The 18,943-nt window shown below is 35.7% G+C and overlaps 1 protein-coding gene across 31 annotated transcripts in view; it reads right to left on the bottom strand.

Annotated features, from left to right (window-relative positions):
- Window positions 1-18,943, bottom strand: part of SEC31A (SEC31 homolog A, COPII coat complex component) — a 72,133-nt gene that overhangs the window by 43,231 nt on the left and 9,959 nt on the right. For 22 of the 31 annotated variants that reach the window (XM_030313579.2, XM_030313574.2, XM_030313560.2 and 19 more), the window contains exons 2-10: window positions 16,980-17,062; window positions 16,193-16,316; window positions 14,124-14,322; window positions 11,849-11,944; window positions 10,808-10,948; window positions 9,320-9,462; window positions 5,153-5,252; window positions 1,958-2,119; window positions 1,613-1,765 (exon numbers count right to left, since the gene is read on the bottom strand). In XM_030313579.2, coding sequence (XP_030169439.1) covers window positions 1,613-1,765; window positions 1,958-2,119; window positions 5,153-5,252; window positions 9,320-9,462; window positions 10,808-10,948; window positions 11,849-11,944; window positions 14,124-14,322; window positions 16,193-16,316; window positions 16,980-17,058 — 1,197 coding nt within the window. In that variant the 5' untranslated portion in view covers window positions 17,059-17,062. The remainder of the gene's footprint in view (window positions 1-1,612; window positions 1,766-1,957; window positions 2,120-5,152; window positions 5,253-9,319; window positions 9,463-10,807; window positions 10,949-11,848; window positions 11,945-14,123; window positions 14,323-16,192; window positions 16,317-16,979; window positions 17,063-18,943) is intronic. The other 9 variants (XM_032592951.1, XM_030313565.2, XM_032592950.1 and 6 more) reach the window with 1 other exon arrangement.

Raw genomic sequence — 18,943 nt, 5'->3', positions numbered from 1 at the left:
CAAATGGTCTGTTCTATACAAGACTTAAAAGCAGTAGTGAAATAAGAATATTTAGGAAAGGACTTTATTTCTTCTTTCTGATCTACCAGAGTCTTCTAAGCTGAAGTTTTTCTAAGCTGAAGTCATTAACTTGACAATGACATAGATGTAATACCAAAAGCACAGGCAACAAAAGCAAAAATAGACAAATGAGGCTTCTGTTCAGAAAATAAACAATCAACAGAGTAAAAAAAGCTACCTACAGAATGGGAGAAAATATTTACAAATCATTTATCTGTTAACATTCAGAGTTAACATTTAGAATCCATAAAGAACTCCTACAACTCAGTGACAAAAAAAACCCAAAAACAACCTGATTAAAAAATGAGCAAAGGACTTGAACAGACATTTCTCCAAAGATGACATACAGATGGCCAACAGATACATGAAAAGATGTTCCACATCACTAATCATTAGGAAAATGCAAATCAAACCACAATGAGATTATCATCTCCCACCCATTGACTATTATCTAAAAAAATTGAAAAACAGCATGTTAGTGAGGATGTGGAAAAATTAGAACCCATGTGCACTGTTGATGGGAATGTAAAATGGTACAGCCACTATGGGAAACAGTAGGGAGCCTCCTTAAAAAATTAAATATAGAATTACCATAAGATCCAGCAATCCTACTTCTGGGTATATATCCAAAAGAATTGAAAATAGGATCTCAAAGACATATTTGCACACGAATGTTCATTGCAGCATTATTCATAATAGCAAGAGGTGGAAGCAAACTAAATGTCCACAGATAAATTAATGGATAAAGAAAATGTGGACTATTTCTCAGCCTTTTAAAAGTAGGAAATCTTGTCAGACGCTGCAACACCTTGAGGACCTTATGCTATGTGAAACAAATCAATCACAAAAAGACAAATATTGCATGATTCCATTTATATGAGGTATTGATAGTTGTCAAACTCAGAGAAACAGAAAGTAAAATTTGATTACCAGGGGCTAGGGAAGGGGAAAACGAGCAGTTGCTGTTCAATAGTAAAAGAGTTTAAGTTTTACAAGATAAAAAAGTTCCGATGATCTGTTGTACAACAAACGTATTTAGTTAACATACTGTAATTTACACTTAAACACGATTACGATGGTAAATTTCGTTACATATTTTTACCATAAAAAAAAGAAAAGAAATTGGCAATTAAAAAAAAGTTGGAAGGAATAAAGAGAAGGAAGGAGGACACACAGATACACTTTCCTCCAAATTAAAAAAAAAAAAAATGAAGAAGAGAAAATTATGAAGGAAGGAGAGAGAGAGAAGGAAGGCAAGTTTAATAAGGGGATGGACAGTGTGATGGTTGTACTACGATGTAAATGTACTTAATGCCATTGAACTGTATGTTTCTAAATGGCTAACATGGTAAATTTTATGTTATGTATATTTTAGCACAATTTAAAGTAAAAAACAAAGTAGGTCCTATTTTTCCTGAGAAACCATTTTGAATAATGAAAAATCTACAGACATATTTCACACTCAATCTTCTTCCATCTGAGTGATCCTATAAGAACCCTTTACTAAAAGAAGTCCTTTGTGCTTATGGACCATAAAAACAAATCCACCTACTGAAAAGGAAGCACCAACAGGCCTTCGGATCCACTTGGGTGGCTTCTTCAGAGGCAACACTATACTATGCTGAGCAGTTTGCTGAGGAATTTGTAATGGTGGAAGGGGCTGTCCTGTGCCAAAGGGATCAAGATTCCCAAAAGATGATGAGAGCTAAAAAAAATAATGCAAGTATAATTTATATGAGATTACATTACATGTTTTCAAGCCATACTCAAGAAATATTTTTATCACAATTATCCAATTAATCCATAGCATTGATAGTAAAGTCATTTTCAAAATAATACCATGATAAGATGATATTTTTCAATTGTTACGATTTAAAATCTTAACGCTTTCTATTACCTTGTCAACTTGTTTCTGCCTTAAGCCATCTGCGCTCCCACCCATGATAGAGTAAACGCTGATTCGCCCATCAAAGGAAGCAGCTGATAAGACAGCAGGATTTCTGGGACACCACTGAATATCAAAGCACCACTGTGTGTTGGTGGGAAGTTCATATAACACCTAAGCAACAACAACAAAAAGTCAGAAAACAGTATAGCCACTTTACAGCCAAAACACCTGTATTAATATGATTAACAAGTGCAGCTTAATTAAATAATTCCTTTTAAAAAACAGTCTTGAGCCAGGAAAAAAAAATTATAAATACTTGTTTAAAATATTAGAAGCCCATTTTGATGATCTATTATGATAAAAATAATAACGCTTATTCAAAGTTTCAATCAAATTTAGAAGAAGTGCGTGTTAAAAACTAAGGTTTTCCTGTTTTTATTGAAATGGTAGTAGTGGGTGCATCTGAAAGACCAGAAAAATCTATTATAGTAAGCTTGTTAAACTCAAAGATAATGGTCTTCTGCTCTTTTGCTTGCCAAGATCCAAACAACCATAATTAAACTATTTGAAGACCAAATTTAAAAAATAACCTCAAGGAGGAAGAATTCACTGAGAATTTGGCTTTTACTCAAGCAAAACCATGTATACAGCATTCTTATTACTGCAAAATAGAAACATATTTAGCATAAACAGTTTTCTTTAAAAGGAAACAATATGGAAAAACTATAAAAAATGGTTGATATAAAACATTTACAATGTAATAATTATTGCTAACTCAAAGTTAGTGTGATGCTAATTGATGCTTATAGGAACAAAAGTTTTATGGTTTTAAGAAGTCAAGGGGCGCCTGGGTGTCTAAGTCTTGGTTAAGCGTCCCACTTCGGCTCAGGTCATGATCTCACAGTTCGTGGGTTCCAGCCCCTCATTGGGCTCTGTGCTATCAGCTCGGAGCCTGGAGCCTGCTTCGGATTCTGTGTCTCCCTCTCTCTCTGCCCCTCCCCTGCTCATGCTCTCTCTCTGTCTCAAAAATAAATAAACATTAAAAAATTAAAAAAAAAAAAAAGAAGTCAAATTATCTTAAATTTGACTCAGACATTTTGAATGTTTTACTTTATAAGAAAACAACTAAGTGAAAAGGCATTTAGCCTGCTCATCTTTTTTTTTAAATTTTTTTTAATGTTTATTTTTTTATTTTTTATTTTTGAGAGAGAGAGAGAGAGAGAGAGAGAGAGAGAGAGAGAATGAAAGGAGACACAGAATCCAAAGCAGGCTCCAGACTCTAAGCTGTCAGGACAGAGACTGACATGGGGCTCGAACCCATGAACCATGAGATCATGACCTGAGCTGACGTCGGATAGTTAACCGCCTGAGCCACCCAGGCACCCCTAGCCTGCTTGTCTTTAAGGCTTAAGGTTGATAAGACTCATAGCTTCAAATGTGAATCACTGGTCTGTTCCTAATTTGCTTCTGAATAAAAATCTACTAAAGTTTTTAGTTGCAGCATGTACTAAAAGTTTATTCCTTCAAATTCTAAGCACACACAACTAGTCATATGCAAAAATTCATTTTATCAAATCATATAATTAAGAATATTAGAGTAATTTCCATGATTCTGAACTCATTTGGGAAGGCACAGTATAAAATGCAAGATTTTATTATTTGGTCTACAAATCACATGAGGCAAAACTTACTATTTTAATTTTTTTCTCCTATGTCCCCTAACTTTTAAAAAATTTTTTGAGAGAGAAAGAGTGCATGCTTGCTAGCAGGAAAGGGCAGAGAGAGAGGGAGAGAGAAAAATCTCAAGCAGGCTCTGTGCTGCCAGTGCAGAGCCTGACGTGGGCTCAAATTCACAAACTGTGAGATCATGACCTGAGCTGAAATCAAGAATCAGATGCTTAACTGACTGAGACACCAGGGTGCCCCTATGTCCCCTAACTTTAATGTTTCTATATTCTTACAGATATCACTGCATCTGAAAATTTTAAACCACAAATCAAATAACAAAAGTGCTTATTTCTATCTTAATATTATAGATTAAAACCTATTGAAGATATTCTTATATTTGCTAGCATTCCATCAGAGTAACTAGCAAAACACTTACAATAATCTATCATAATTATAGAAGGTAAAAGTTGAAAAGCTGTAAGTAATATCTATGGTCTTGATGGGTTAAACAGGTAATGGGGATTAAGGAGTGCACTTTGTGATGAGCACAGGGTGATGTATGAAAGTGTTGAATTACCATATTGTACACTTGAAACTAATATAACACTGTATGTTAGCTAACTGGAGTGAAAATAAAAACTTAAAAAAAAAAAATCTATGATCTCTTCCCCAGTACTGAAAAAGACAGAAGCCATTCATTCAACTAAGAAAAATAATTTTTAATAGTTAAGAGTTTTTTTTAGCCCATTAACTTAACCCAAAGCAATTAAAAGCAATTAAGTTATATTTATATGACATTTATATTTAATAAGGGGTAAAATTTCCTACATCTAAATTTCTATGGGTAGGACATATGACAAATATTATATTGTGATGTATTATATTCCTGCTGTATAGTTCAGAAGAGAGATTGAAAACATACATCTACTTGGGCTCCTGGGTGGCTCCAATTCTTGACATAGGCTCTGGTTGTGATCTCACAGTTGTGAGTTCAAACCCTGTGTCAGGCTCCATGCTGAGGATGGAGTCTGCTTGGGAATCTCTCTCTTTCCCTCTCTCTCTGCCACTCCCTTGTGCACGTTCTCTCTCTCTCAAAATAAATAAACATGAAAAAACAAAAACCAAACAAACCAACAAAAAAACCCATACATTTACTGATTTCCAAAAGTCAGGATCTTCAGAAATGGGAAAGCAGGAAAAAGACCCAAACTTTGAAGACACCGATTTCCAGAGATCATGTTAAATAAATCAAATGAAGTATTTGAGTGTAGGTAAACACAGTTTATTGGAAATGGGGAGTGGGAGATGGTTACTAATTTCAAATATACTATTTCAGTGGCTGATTTTCTTAGAAGAAACAGCTGAGCTTAGATAATGTTCCTGATAAAATCTCTGCTAGATTAACATCTCACACATACCTCCATCTCTTTTCTTTAATTCTAATAATACACTAAAGAATCCTTATGGAAAATTTCTTATTCATCTAGAGATAAAATTATACTGGCTGTAAGTTTGAGAAACATTTCCTCCCCATACCTCTCCTGTGTTTGGGTTGGAGCAGAGAATCTTAGCATCTTTTCCACAGCTCAGCAACAATTCAGGATCTGCCATGCTCCAAGCAATTGCCAAAATCCCCCTAAAAAAAACACGAGGTGAAGAAATTTTTAATCTTGAGAAAACCAAGTCTCCAAATGATTCCTGCTTAGGCTTTGGAGAAACATACTGCTAATAGAAGTGTAATTTAATATAATCTTTCTGGAAAGCAATTTAGGAATGTGTATGTTCTTTGATCACTGAAAAGATATTCAATATCCTCTCATAATCAGGGAAATACAGTATAGGAAACTCAAATTGTTTAAGATTGGCTTTTGCTTCCAACATTATATTTTTAAAAAGTTAAAATTAGGGTGCCTGGGTGGCTCAGTCGGTTAAGAGTCCGACTCGGGGCGCCTGGGTGGCTCAGTCGGTTAAGCGTCTGACTTCAGCTCAGGTCATGATCTCACGGTCCATGAGTTTGAGCCCCGCGTCGGGCTCTGTGCTGACCGCTCAGAGCCTGGAGCCTGTTTTGGATTCTGTGTCTCCCTCTCTCTCTGACCCTCCCCCATTCATGCTCTGTCTCTCTCTGTCTCAAAAATAAATAAACGTTAAAAAAAAATTAAAAAAAAAAAAAAAAAAAAAAGGAGTCCGACTTCGGCTCCAGTCATGATCTCATGGTTCGTGAGTTTGAGCCCTGCATTGGGCTCTGTGCTGACAGCTCAGAGCCCGAAGCCTGCTTCAGATTCTGTCTGTCTGTCTGTCTGTCTGTCTGTCTCTCTCTCTGACCCTCCCATGCTCATGCTCTCTCTTTGTCTCTCAAAAATAAATGTTAAAAAAAATTAAAAATAAAAAGTTAAAATCTTTGTAAAAATTATAAGGACAGTAAGATGTACAGCCTTATATTCCTCACCCTGACTCACTGATTTGGCCACATTTACTTAATGTGTTTCTCTCTCTCTCTCTCTCTCTCTCTCTCCCCATATATACACTGACCACTTGAGAGTTAATTGCAGATACTATGACATGTCACCCCTACACTTATCTCTGAGGATATAAACATTCTTCTATGTAGCCATAATACAATTACATACTGAAAATATTTATTATTTATATGTAACATTTAAAAATATATAGTCTGGGGGCGCCTGGGTGGCTCAGTTGGTTAAGTGTCCAACTTCAGCTCAGGTCATCATCTCGCGGTTCGTGGGTTTGAGCCCCACATCAGGCTCTGTGCTGACAGTACAGAGTCTGGAGCTTGCTTCATATTCTGTGTTTCCCTCTCTCTCTGCCTCTCCCCCACTCATGCTCTGTCTACCCTTTCTCTCAAAAATAAACATCAAAAAAAATTTTTTAAATAAAAATATATAGTCTATATTCAAATTTCCACAATTGTATCAATAATATACTTTATATCAGTCCTCCCATTAGAATCTAATCATGCATGTCAAGAATTAAGGCATGTCAGGAATGACTTTGAAAGAAATCTGTACATATTTAATATCACATTTTAAAGATCATTTAGGTTCTTACTAAGTATTAAAGACAAAAATATCACAGAATTATAGAGCTGGAAGGGACCTTAAAGATCCTATAATGTAACTCTTGCATATATTAGAAGGAGAAAATTGAGAAACTAGAGAGTTGATTTGCTCCTAGCACTCAGTATGGTTTTCTGTCTTGCTAAATTACGATCACTCCTAAAACTGGCAGTACAATAAAGTGTTAAGAGCATGGATTCTGGGATCAGAAAGTTTGGGTTGGAAGTAAGCACTTGACTAGTTATGTGACATAGGCCAAGTTTACCTTGCTGAGCCTCAATTTCCAATTTGTAAAATGGGTTAATAGGATCTATACCACAGGTTTGTTATGAGAATTAATCAAGCTAACATTCAAAGTGTTTGTACATTTTACATGTTATATAAATGTTAGTTGTCCTCCCACCATAATGTAAGTTCCCCAAGGGCAGAGATTTTTGTCTGTTACATTACTGAATCTCAGTACAGTGCTTGGTACAGAGCACATGTTCAAGAAGTATGTGTTAAATGAATGAATAAAACCTTATCTAACAGAAAAATATTAAGACTTCTCAGAATCATCCTTTCTTTACTAAAAAGCTGATCGAAGCATAACATCTGAATAGGATTACATTTTTACTGCACTCTTCTCCTAAAGCTAAAGTAGAGGTCACAAACTTTAAGACTTCTCCCAGTGGGAGAAAAGGGATTTAAAGTTTTAGTGTATATATCCCTAAATAGGAAAGAAAGCCCCAAAGTACTTAGAAAATATTAGAGCTAGCAATATTTGTTTGTTTGTTTGTTTGTTTGTTTGTTTGTTTGTTTCAGGGCCCCTGGGTGGCTCAGTTGGTTAGGCATCCGACTTCAGCTCAGGTCATGATCTCACAGTCTGTGGGTTCGAGCCCCGCATCAGGCTCTGTGCTGACAGCTCAGAGCCTGGAGCCTGCTTCGGATTCTGTGTCTCCCTCTCTCTCTGCCCCTCCCCCATTCATGCTCTGTCTCTCTCTGTCTCAAAAATAAATAAACGTTAAAAAAAATTTTTTAAAAAAAGTTAATATTATAAATCTTCTAGGAGAAGCCACAGGAGAAACGTTTTGTGTCACTGAGTTAGATAAAGTGTTTTTTGATAGGTCACAAAAAACACAAATATTTTTTAAACTTACAAATTGGACATAATCAAATTTAAACTTTTGCTTTTTGAAAGACCATGTTTAAAAAAAAGACTGGGGCGCCTGGGTGGCTCAGTCGGTTCAGTGTCCGACTTCAGCTCAGGTCATGATCTCAAGGTTGACAAGTTTGAGCGCTGCGTAGGGTTCTGTGCTGACAGCTCAGAGCCTGGAGCCTGCTTCGGATTCTGTGTCTTCTTCTGTTGCTCCTCACCCACTCACACGCTGTCTCTCTCTCTCTCAAAAATAAACAAACATTAAAAAAAATTATAAAAAAAAAAGACTTAATTTTTTTTTTTAATTTTTTTTTTCAACGTTTTTTATTTATTTTTGGGACAGAGAGAGACAGAGCATGAACGGGGGAGGGGCAGAGAGAGAGGGAGACACAGAATCTGAAACAGGCTCCAGGCTCCGAGCCATCAGCCCAGAGCCTGACGCGGGGCTCGAACTCACGGACCGCGAGATCGTGACCTGGCTGAAGTCGGACGCTTAACCAACTGCGCCACCCAGGCGCCCCAAGACTTAATTTTTAAAAAATGTTTATTTACTTTAGAGAGACAGAGAGAGACACAGTGTGAGCTGTCTAGGGGCAGAGACAGGAAGACACAGAATCCAAAGCAGGCGCCAGGCTCCGAGCTGTCAGCACAGAGCCCAATATGGGGCTTGAACTCAATGAACCATGAGATCATGACCGGAGCCAAAGTCGGACTGACTGAGCCACCCAGGTGCCCTAGAAAATACTACCATTAAAAGAGATTTGTTTCTTGTTTAAAACCATGAAAAAAATATGTATAAACCCCTGGACACCTGAATATCAATGACAGGAAATGTGCCAAATTACCAACTAAATTTAATGCTACCAGAATTCACATAAGTAATTTCTCATATCTTTTGATTTTTTAAATTTTTATTAATTTGTAAAGATTTTATTTCTTTAAAGTAATCTCTACACCCAAGGTGGGGCTCAAACTCCATAACCCCGAGACCAAGGGTTGCACGCTTTACCCCTCACATCTATGTAGAAAATCTGCACATTTATTAAAATTGAAAGCAGAATAACCCAGCTAATTTCTCAATAATGCTTTTAAACTAAAATAAAAACTTAGAAATAAAACAAACTTTTCAATTGTTGCTTGTCACTGAATGTTATGGAAGACTCTTCATAAGCATGATGACCCTAATAAAGATCAAATTGTATAATGTCATGAGTTGTCCCAAAGTGCTGTGATATACTGGAAATTTGATCTATTAATTATTACATGAAATAAGTAGTGGAAAATCCTTTAACACATTTTTGTACTGTTATAATATGAATTTTTGGGAACAGAAAATGAGATGACTACTGCTTCAAATAAAAACCATTTAACTTTTACAGGATAGAGACAAAGGAGATTCCTTAATTTAAAAATAATTATCTGATAATTCAAAGAAGTAAATATGTTTTTACAAATAAACAAATCAAGTTCCTTAGATGAGCGGCATGATACCTGGCATGATTTTCCAAGACACGGAGTGGAGAGGAAGCAAAGCGAAGATCCCACATCTGGACCACTGGTAATCTATCATCCTCAGAGGCAAGGACCATCTGAGTCGCAACATCAGGATGCCACGCCAACCCAGAGCAATGCATCTGCAGATAGTTAAGGCTCACACTGTATCAATCCTATTACTTTATGAAGAGCCAAAATGAGCTTGAGGAATATGCCTTTGTTGAAACAAACAGTAGAAAACATCAGCTCAGGCTTAGTTTATTTAAAAAAAAAAAAAACCCAAACTTAAAACTATTAAATTTTGAACCCTACTATCTTCACAGCCTGCATTTGGAGATGTCAAGCTATGATGCTTCTTGATTAAATGATTAAATAAAACGATTAAATTTTATTAAACAGTCTTAAAACAGTAGTTTTAAAGTAAAAGGTTGAATGTTTTCAATTCATCTCGCTATTCAATACACATCACCATTCTGGATCAGAATAATTCTGTACCAAAAATGAGTTTACCTGTCAAAATTGTAACTAGGAGGAAAGTTTTATATAAATTTAAATTTAATACTTTCAGAAAAATGAAAACAGATAAAAGATTATAATAACAAAAAAATCCACACCTTTCCTCTATTTTGCCAAAAAAACCAAGACAAAATGTCTAAAGCAACAGCTACCATTTAAATTTTCACATAGAATAAGTTAACATTACTATTGAGAATTACCTGAAGTTTAGGTCCCACTAAATATTCCAGAAGATGACTGAAATGCTTATTGAAATGCTTTATTCAACTGAAACTTGTTTTAAATTCCTAATTCATTGGAAAACAATACCCTGATGAAATATTCTTCTAAATAGTTTTTTGCTGTTATAGTTAAATTATATATATATTCTCGGATTTAGGCAAACTTATTTCTAAAAATGTCAAACTAAATAATGTAATTAAAAACAAACAAAATAAGGCCCTATATTATGTCTAAATTATTTTATAGCACACTGTCACACAGTATTAAGGAATCTGTAAGGTCAAAACTTTAATGTGCTATACAGCTACATCTACTGGGCAAGTAGGAGAATATTAGCTCACTTTAGCAGTACTTAATGAGAGGAGATGAAGCCAGGAGTTTGGCAACTACAAGTTCATAGTCACACAATTACTAGCAGGAAAAATTTGTGTGTTCTAGAGAAAGCTAAAGATAAAATATTACTATAATACTTTGAAACAGCTAATACAATAAAAACAATCAGTATATCAGGGAAGAAGCTATTTAATTAACAATCTCTCCCTTCATTATTAATAATATCCAGCATGGTTTATTGGAAACTTTATTATTTTCCCCAAGGAAAAATCTTCTCATTCCAACATGATTGGTCCATGAGAAGACAGGATTTGCCTTTATAAAAATCTGATTTGCTGTCAACACGGACAAACAATATAGAAATACCTACAGCAGAAACATAACATGTTTGTTATAAATCAATCATATACTTACCCTGTTACTATGGTCACTGACTTTGATGATAGGTTCATTTTTTCTAAGATCCCATACAGTGGCCCGGCCACTGGGACTGGCTGACGCTAAAATATGCTGGACTTGTCTGTTCCATGCAATGCAGCTGATATCTTCTGGAGGCTAAAAGGAATAAACTACTAAAAACCATCTCCCAATTACGGTCAAATTTAACTATAAAATCTGATCCTTCTTTTTAAAAAGGGATTAATTTAAATCTGACCCATTCATTCCACAAATTTTTTATATTCATAAGTTCTCAATATATACAATACATCTTAAAGCTCAGATATATGCCACTTCAAGTATATTACCTTGTTTAATATTGTCTCATTCACCAGGCATTTATTAAGCTCCTGCTATAAATCAAGCACTTTTTCTTTACTTAGCAACTGCCACAAGGAAGATAATGAACTACAAAGTAGACGGTGATCAGTATGACAGACAACTAGGGAGAACAAAAGTTACAGCCTAGACCACTAGAAGAATATCTTTATAAATGGTAGATCTTATGCTACCATTACGCTACCTCTAAGATTGCCAAAATGCTGGGGTCCATTATAAGATAAACTTCAAGGAGGCAAGTGGAGGATTGTTCTCTGTTAACTTATTAGAAATACATAGGAAAGGGACGGAGTTGTTTTTTTAAAGATTTAGTTTCCTTTCTAGTCTATGATTTTTATTCTGTGGTTGGATATTGTCAAAATACTACACAACGCAAAATACTATACTATATATAATACTATATCTGAAAAAACTACCAGAGACTTGTCTATTTTATTCACTACTATATGTCAAGTACATCAAACAATTATCTGGTGTTAGGCACTGAATAAATATTTGCTGTTGAGGACTCACTGATACCTTGAAGAAACACATTTACTAATACTGTACTTTACAATACCTAAGGAAAATCAATAACAACACTGATTTTAAACAAATATATTTTGTGTGGAAAAAAATGAAATAAGTGTTGAAGAACTGACTTTGGTTATTTTGATTACATTAAAATCAACACAATACCTGTGTTTTCGCTCCTGGTGTCATTGGAGTTGCAAAATTGTTGAGATCCCAAATGTAGATTTCAGATTCATTAGCACCAGAGGCTACCAGATTAGTCTGCAGTAAGAAATAATTAATAACTAAACAGCATTTAAGAATAATTAAGAGAACTCAATTAACTGTTCAGAGATGGAAAGATCTAGGAGTTTTAGGGCACACAACTTTTCTGTTTAATTAAAAAAAGCAGAACTCAAGAATTCCTAAATACTATGCATAATAATCTGAAACTGTGATAGTGTTTTATTTTTGTTTTTAATTAAAAAAATTTTTTTAACGTTTATTTATTTTTGAGAGACAGAGAGATGGAGCACAAGCAGGAAAAGGGTAGAGACAGAGAGACACAGAATCTGAAGCAGGCTCTAGGGTATGAGCTATCAGCACAGAGCCTGATGCGGGCTTGAACTCACGAACTGAGAGATCATGAACTAACCTGAAGTCAGATGCCTAACTGACTAAGCCACCAAGGCACTCCATGAAACTGCAATGATGTTTTAGAGACGTGTATTATAAAATTCTACTTCATTCACAAGATAACATGTCTACTGACATGATAAGACATTAAAAAAATAATTATATGGATAAATTCTTAAACAATCATGCAACCATATGGGGATTATCATTTCTGCATCCCTAGAAGGGGATCTGATTGTAAAAGGCAAAAACAGACAAAACCAATTATTGCTTTCAGACCAATAACTGAATCCTAAAATAACAGCATCTATCTACAGATACCTCAAAGCCAGCTTCTGGAGCCGGACCAATACAGGGCTACAAAAATCTCTTGTCTTAAATCCTCATGTATTTCTAGTTCATTTACACTCAATCTTGTTCTGGGTGGCAGTATTTCTAGGTTATCTCTGTTGCATACCTTAAGGATCAACAATACCCTAAAACTGTGATAGGAAGTACAGAAAGATAATGAGTTTCATATATTGACTTTCATCCCTTATTATTCATTCTTATTATAAATTCTTCCCTGATCGACCATCACGTAACTATGGAAATAGAGGAATTCTATGGTTGTAGTCACCTATAATACAACACACTAACCAATAATCAGCAGTTGTTTCATTAGCAAAAGAACTAGCTATCTAACCTAAAGAGTAGGTACCATAAACTATAGAAATCAAGTTTGGGTTTCTGTATTTCTGTATCCTAAGTACCTATTTATAATACAATAAAAATAACTATTTTAAACTTTTTATTTGAGAGCGAGCATGAGCTGAGGAGAGGGGCAGAGAGAGGGGGAGAGAGAGAGAGAAAGAAAGAGAGAAAAAGTGAATCTTAAGCAGGCTCCACACGCAGTGTGGAGCCCAACTCAGGGCTCAACCCCACGACCCTGGGATCATGACCTGAGCTGAAATCAAGAATCAGAAGCTAACCCCACTGAGCCACCCCAGTGGCCCCATTTTAAACTTTCTTAAGATAACATTTATGTTTTGGTTGTTATGCTCTACTATCCTATTAATTCAAGATCTTTACTAACCAATACATCTATATAGTTAATATTCAGTAATGTTTATGATGGCAACAGTAGACTAACTCTTGTCTACCCATTAGATTTGCACTGTATTTGTGTAATTTTCTAATTATTTGATAGAGCAGTAATCGCTGTCATGAATACAAAGTTTTTCAATTAGTAAAACAGAGGATTAACCAGACACCACAGCACTAGCCTAATGCTGAACTAGCACAAACTTTTAAAAGTCATTGTTTCCAACCTCTGGAGCTCCTAATGTTTAATAAAAAATATCCTCAGATGGCATTACAGCTCCAGATTTGTAGAATTAAACCCATCAGCCTTATCCCCTCCATAGAATTATTATCATTTACCCTGATCCCAACTCTGAACCCTCCATTCTTCAAAAAAATACACTCACTCATCAACCTGCACAGGCACACATTTTTAGCTTTCAATTCCAAGACTGAGGCATAGTAGATTTATATTCTTTTCTTTTTTTTTAATGTTTATTTATTTTTGAGAGAGACAGAGAGAGACAGAGTGTGAGCAGGGGAGGGGCAGAGAGAGAGGGAGACACAGAATCTGAAGCAGGCTCCAGGCTCTGAGCTGTCAGCACAGAGCCTGACATGGGGCTCACACTCATAAACCATGAGATCATGACCTGAGGTGAAGTCGGACGCTTAACCGACTGAGCCACACAGGCACCCCTCATATTCTTATTTCAAATAAGCAGCACATATCTCAAGAATTATGAATAAATGTCAAAAGTCTAACCTGGAAAATATTCACATCCAAGGCTCTTACTGGGCCGGTATGCTTGTCATTTTGGGCAATCACAACTTCCTTGTCTCCAGCTATAATTTTAGAAGGATCATAAAGAATAATATTTCCATTTTCACCACCTGCAATCAGAACTCCAGAGACATTTCCTTTGGAATCCATCTTATAAGGCCCCCAAATCAAGTTGTGGTACCTTTAAGAGAAAATGAGTAAATGACTCATTTTTTAAGTCAAATAACTATAGAAAAGAACTTGAAATTACATATTTAATTCCTATGTTTTCATAAATAATCTAAAAACACTGCTTTTCCTCTATTCCTGGTAACTGTGCATGACTTGGTGAAATAGCATTTTAGTTTTTATTTGTATTCATATGTGCATATTTGATTTTATAATCTTAAAGAGTAAAAACTTTTTGGTAGAGGTAATATAGTATCACAAAGTATACCTGATTTGTGTGTCAAAATATATGGGCTTAAGAATGGTTTTACCATTTAGAAACTGTGAGACCCTGGGTGAGTTACTTAATCCTGCTAAGCTGCTTTTAGTTCACCTGTAAAATAGAGCTAATCAACCATTTCCCTTGATATTGTTTCATTACAGAAGTACTCACTGACAAGTGGTCTGTTAAATAGTAAAGGTGTTAAAGGAGTTATATGGAATTTTCTTTACGTATATGTGTGTGTGTGTGTGTGTGTGTGTGTGTGTGTGTGTGTGTGAATCTTTAAGTTTACTTATTTATTTAGAGAGAGAGATAGAGAGAGTACAAGCAGGGGAGGGGCAGAGAGAGAGGAGAGAGAGAATTCCAAGCAGGCTCTATGCTGTCAGTGCAGAGCCCGACACGGGGCTCAATCTCACGACCTGTTAGGTCTGACCTGAGTCGAAATCAAGAGTCAGACACTTAACCAACTGAGTTACCCAGGCGTCCCTGAAATTTTCTAAGAAAAGTAATGTATTATGACAGTGGAAAAATGACATCAAAATTATGTCTATTATGACAAGTGCCCCCACTGGTGGAGAATAAAAGATTATAGTTTGAAAGGAGATGAAATATGAAGGTGGCATTAGTTATATAATGAAACAAATGGTGGTGAGTAGAAAACCTGATAGACAAAATGCATCTGAAGCTCCCATCACAGAGGAGGGCTCTGAAGATGAGAGGTCCATTGAGACTTCATGATTTGAGCTATGTGAAGTTATGTTAGCTAGGGTACAATCTCTTCACCAAAATCTGCCAAACTACTGAGACAATAAAGCATATTTTACTACTCAGATGAAAGGGTTCTTTTTCTGTATTACAATAGGGTGTTAAGTACTTGGAAAGGCGATCCAAATAACACTGTATCAAAAATCATGTCAATAAAAATCTCTGTGAAATGTTTTTAAATATAGATAAGTACAAGGAAAAAATAAAAATAACCTACCATTCAGAGATAATCCTATTAACATCTTAATATTATCTTAACAACATCTTAATATTATCCAACCACTCCTTTTTTTGACCATACTTATCCTTTTTTTGTAAACAGGTGAGATAAAGGAGGTAAAAGTATGTCTACTGTATCATGAGGAAAAAAACTACTGGAAAAGAGCCTTTCCCTCCTATCCCACACATCAGTCAGCAATAAAAAAGTCTTTTACTTCCACAGAAATTCACTCATATAGGGAGGGAGGCAGGCAAACCATAAAAGACTCGTAAATACAGAGAACAAACTGAGGGTGGATGTGGAGGTAGGGGAGAGGGGAAAATGGGTGATGCACATTGAGGGCACTTGTTGAGATGAGCACTCGGTGTTGTGTGTAAGAAATGAACCACGGGAATCTACCCCAAAAACCAAGAGCACACTTTATACACTCTATGTTAGCCCATTTTAGAATAAATTATATTAAAAAAAAAAAAAATAGAAATCTACTCATATACTTTTTCTCAAAATATTTCATGTAATTGATGGTATGCCTTGCAGTTTCTAATAATACCTTATTTATAGATAAATTAGGCACCAACCACAACATAATAATCACAACCATAAATAATGTGAATTTAAGATTAATCAACCTCATACCTGTGAGAAGAAGAGAAAGTGGCACAAGATTTCATATCCAAGGATGGATCAGAAAGGTCTAATTCAAATATCTCAAGGGAAGCATTGGTACTAAATGTGGCATCCAGCTGCTGAGCAGATGTTCCTATAGAAAATACATTTATGGTGAGTACACATGCAAAAATAAAAGACTTGGAGAAAACCATACAAAACAGAAATTAAATGCATGTTTTTCAATTATCTCACTCATGAATGCTGCTTATGACTAAAATCTCAGGATATGTGCCATTGAACAGATGCTTAAATTACTACAGCAATGAGATTCTGACACAAGGCTTAGAGATAATGCTTCTAAGAGTGGGTAGTGAAGATAATTTTTTAAACATGTAGATGTTTATTATTTACAATGTCCGCTTATAGCTACAAATGATGTAACACTTCATATAAAAATGCTAGCATCAAAACTGTTCTTCATTCAAATCAATACTTACCTTTTTTTTTTTTTTAACATGTTATCTATCGTGCTTAACACTGGAGGAATAATGATGAAAGAACTCTTATGAAGTGGGGAACACACTATAAATGTAACATATCATGATTAATGCTATAATGAACAAGGTGCTAAGGAAACAGAGGAAGGTCACTGAACGCAGTTCACAAGGAGGATGGAGGTAATCCTGCTAGGGAAGGAGAGGCTTTCTAGAGGAGATGAAGCTTAATATGAATCTCAAAAGGACAGGCACGGATAGGCCAAATGTGGAAAAGAAGAAATAAGTGACTCCTACTATGTTCTCTCTGTTGAACTTACCTGTAGCTAGGTAAATGGGATGATTCTGGGCAGGGCTCCAGGCCTGCATGGCTGTACGGTCTACTTCCTTTAACTTCATCCTGCTAAAGAGAATATTTTATATAGAAATAAACTGAACATGTCAAAACATAGAGGGGCGCCTGGGTGGCTCAGTCGGTTAAGTGTCCGACTTTGGCACAGGTCATGATCTGATGGCTCGTGAGTTCGAGCCCCGCGTCAGGCTCTGTGCTGACAGCTCAGAGCCTGGAGCCTGTTTCAGATTCTGTGTCTCCCTCTCTCTCTCTCTCTGACCCTCCCCCATTCATGCTCTCTCTCTGTCTCAAAAGTAAATAAACGTTAAAAAAAAAAAAAAACATAAGACATTTTTTTACATAGAAATACACTTAACTAATGACTACATTAGAATGTTCAAATGCCAATAAATCAAACTGGTTTCGGTATCATTTGTCAGGAATGTTCAATATTAGAAAGAAGAAAAACTTGTTAAATTATATTGAGACAAATATAGGGCTTTTCGAATTGTTTACAAATTACAGTCCTTCAACTGAAAAATCAGTCTGAAAAAAAAAAAAGAAAACAATACAGAGTGAGGGACTAACTTTGCTACACAATATACTTCTCAGGTAAGGACAGGTGGCGGTACATCAGGGGCCAGAGAAGGCACGCAATAAACAAGGTACATCTTCTGAAAGCAGGATTACTAAATTGCAACAGCAGTTTTAGAAATTAATTTTAAATTAAAACAGGCTAATTTCAGAGAAGAATGTAGTAACATCACAGATTTTAAAGATAAATTTAGCAGAAATTTTAAATAGCTGGTCACTCCAAGCTACGGTTCCATATACCACTAGTTTATGTATTTTCTGTTAAAGTTACTTTGGTAGAAAAATACTGTGCTGTAGTTTAAAAAAAAAAATTTGTTATTATACATAAATATATCACATGGCACAGTATTCCACTGTAAGATGTACCATAATTTACTCACTTCGTCCACTACTGGTGAACACTGGAGTTGTTTTTAATCTTTTGCTATTTTTACAAACAATGCTGAAATAAATAGCCATATGTACATGTTATTCCATTCATGGGCCAGGATAGCTATAAATTTCCAGAAGCAAAACTGCTGGGTTAAAGATAACGCAATTCTGGGGCACCTGGATGGTTCAGCCAGTTAACCGGCAGACTCTGGATTGTGACGCAGGTAATGATCTCGCAGTTCATGGGTTTGTGAGTTCGAGCCCCGCAGTGGGCTCTGCACCTGCTTGGGATTCCTCCCTTCTCTCTCTGCCCCTCCCCACTCATGCTCACTTTCTCTCCCTCTCAAAAATAAGATTTAAAACCTTAAAAAGAAAGATAAATGCAATTGTAACATTGATGGTTATTGTCAAGTTGCTCTCCATAATCACTATACTGTTTCACACCCTCTACCACCTTACAAGAGGAACACTTTTAGATTTTTACCAAAGATAGATGAACAATGTTTACTCTTAAGTAGTTACAATTTGCATTTCTGATACCATAATGTTGAGCATCTTTTTATAAGGTTATGGGCCATCCATAATACACCTTTTCTGTCTATCCTTGTCTATACTTCTTGCCTATTTTTCTACTGAGTTGTCTGTCAGACTTTATTTTTTTATTTTGGTTACGATTTTTTTTCTTACCTTTCACAAGATTTTGATTCTTTTTCTTAATGTTTATTTATCTTGAGAGAGAGAGAGAGAGAGAGAGAGAGAGCGAGCGCATGAGCAGGGGAAGGGCAGGGCAGAGAGAGAAGGAGATAGAGAGAATCCCTCGGACCTTGAACTGTGAGATCATGATCCGAGACGAAATCGAGTTGTACACTTAACCAACTGAGCCACCCAGGCGCCCCAAGATTTTGACTTTAAAAAAAAAATAGATTTATCAGAGCTGTTTCAGGTTCACAGAAAAACTGAGTGAAAAGTATAGAGTTCTCACATACC

Source organism: Lynx canadensis, chromosome B1, assembly GCF_007474595.2.
Source record: "Lynx canadensis isolate LIC74 chromosome B1, mLynCan4.pri.v2, whole genome shotgun sequence".
NCBI classification, from domain to species: Eukaryota; Metazoa; Chordata; class Mammalia; order Carnivora; family Felidae; genus Lynx; species Lynx canadensis.
This window is presented reverse-complemented; position numbering and strand designations above follow the sequence as displayed.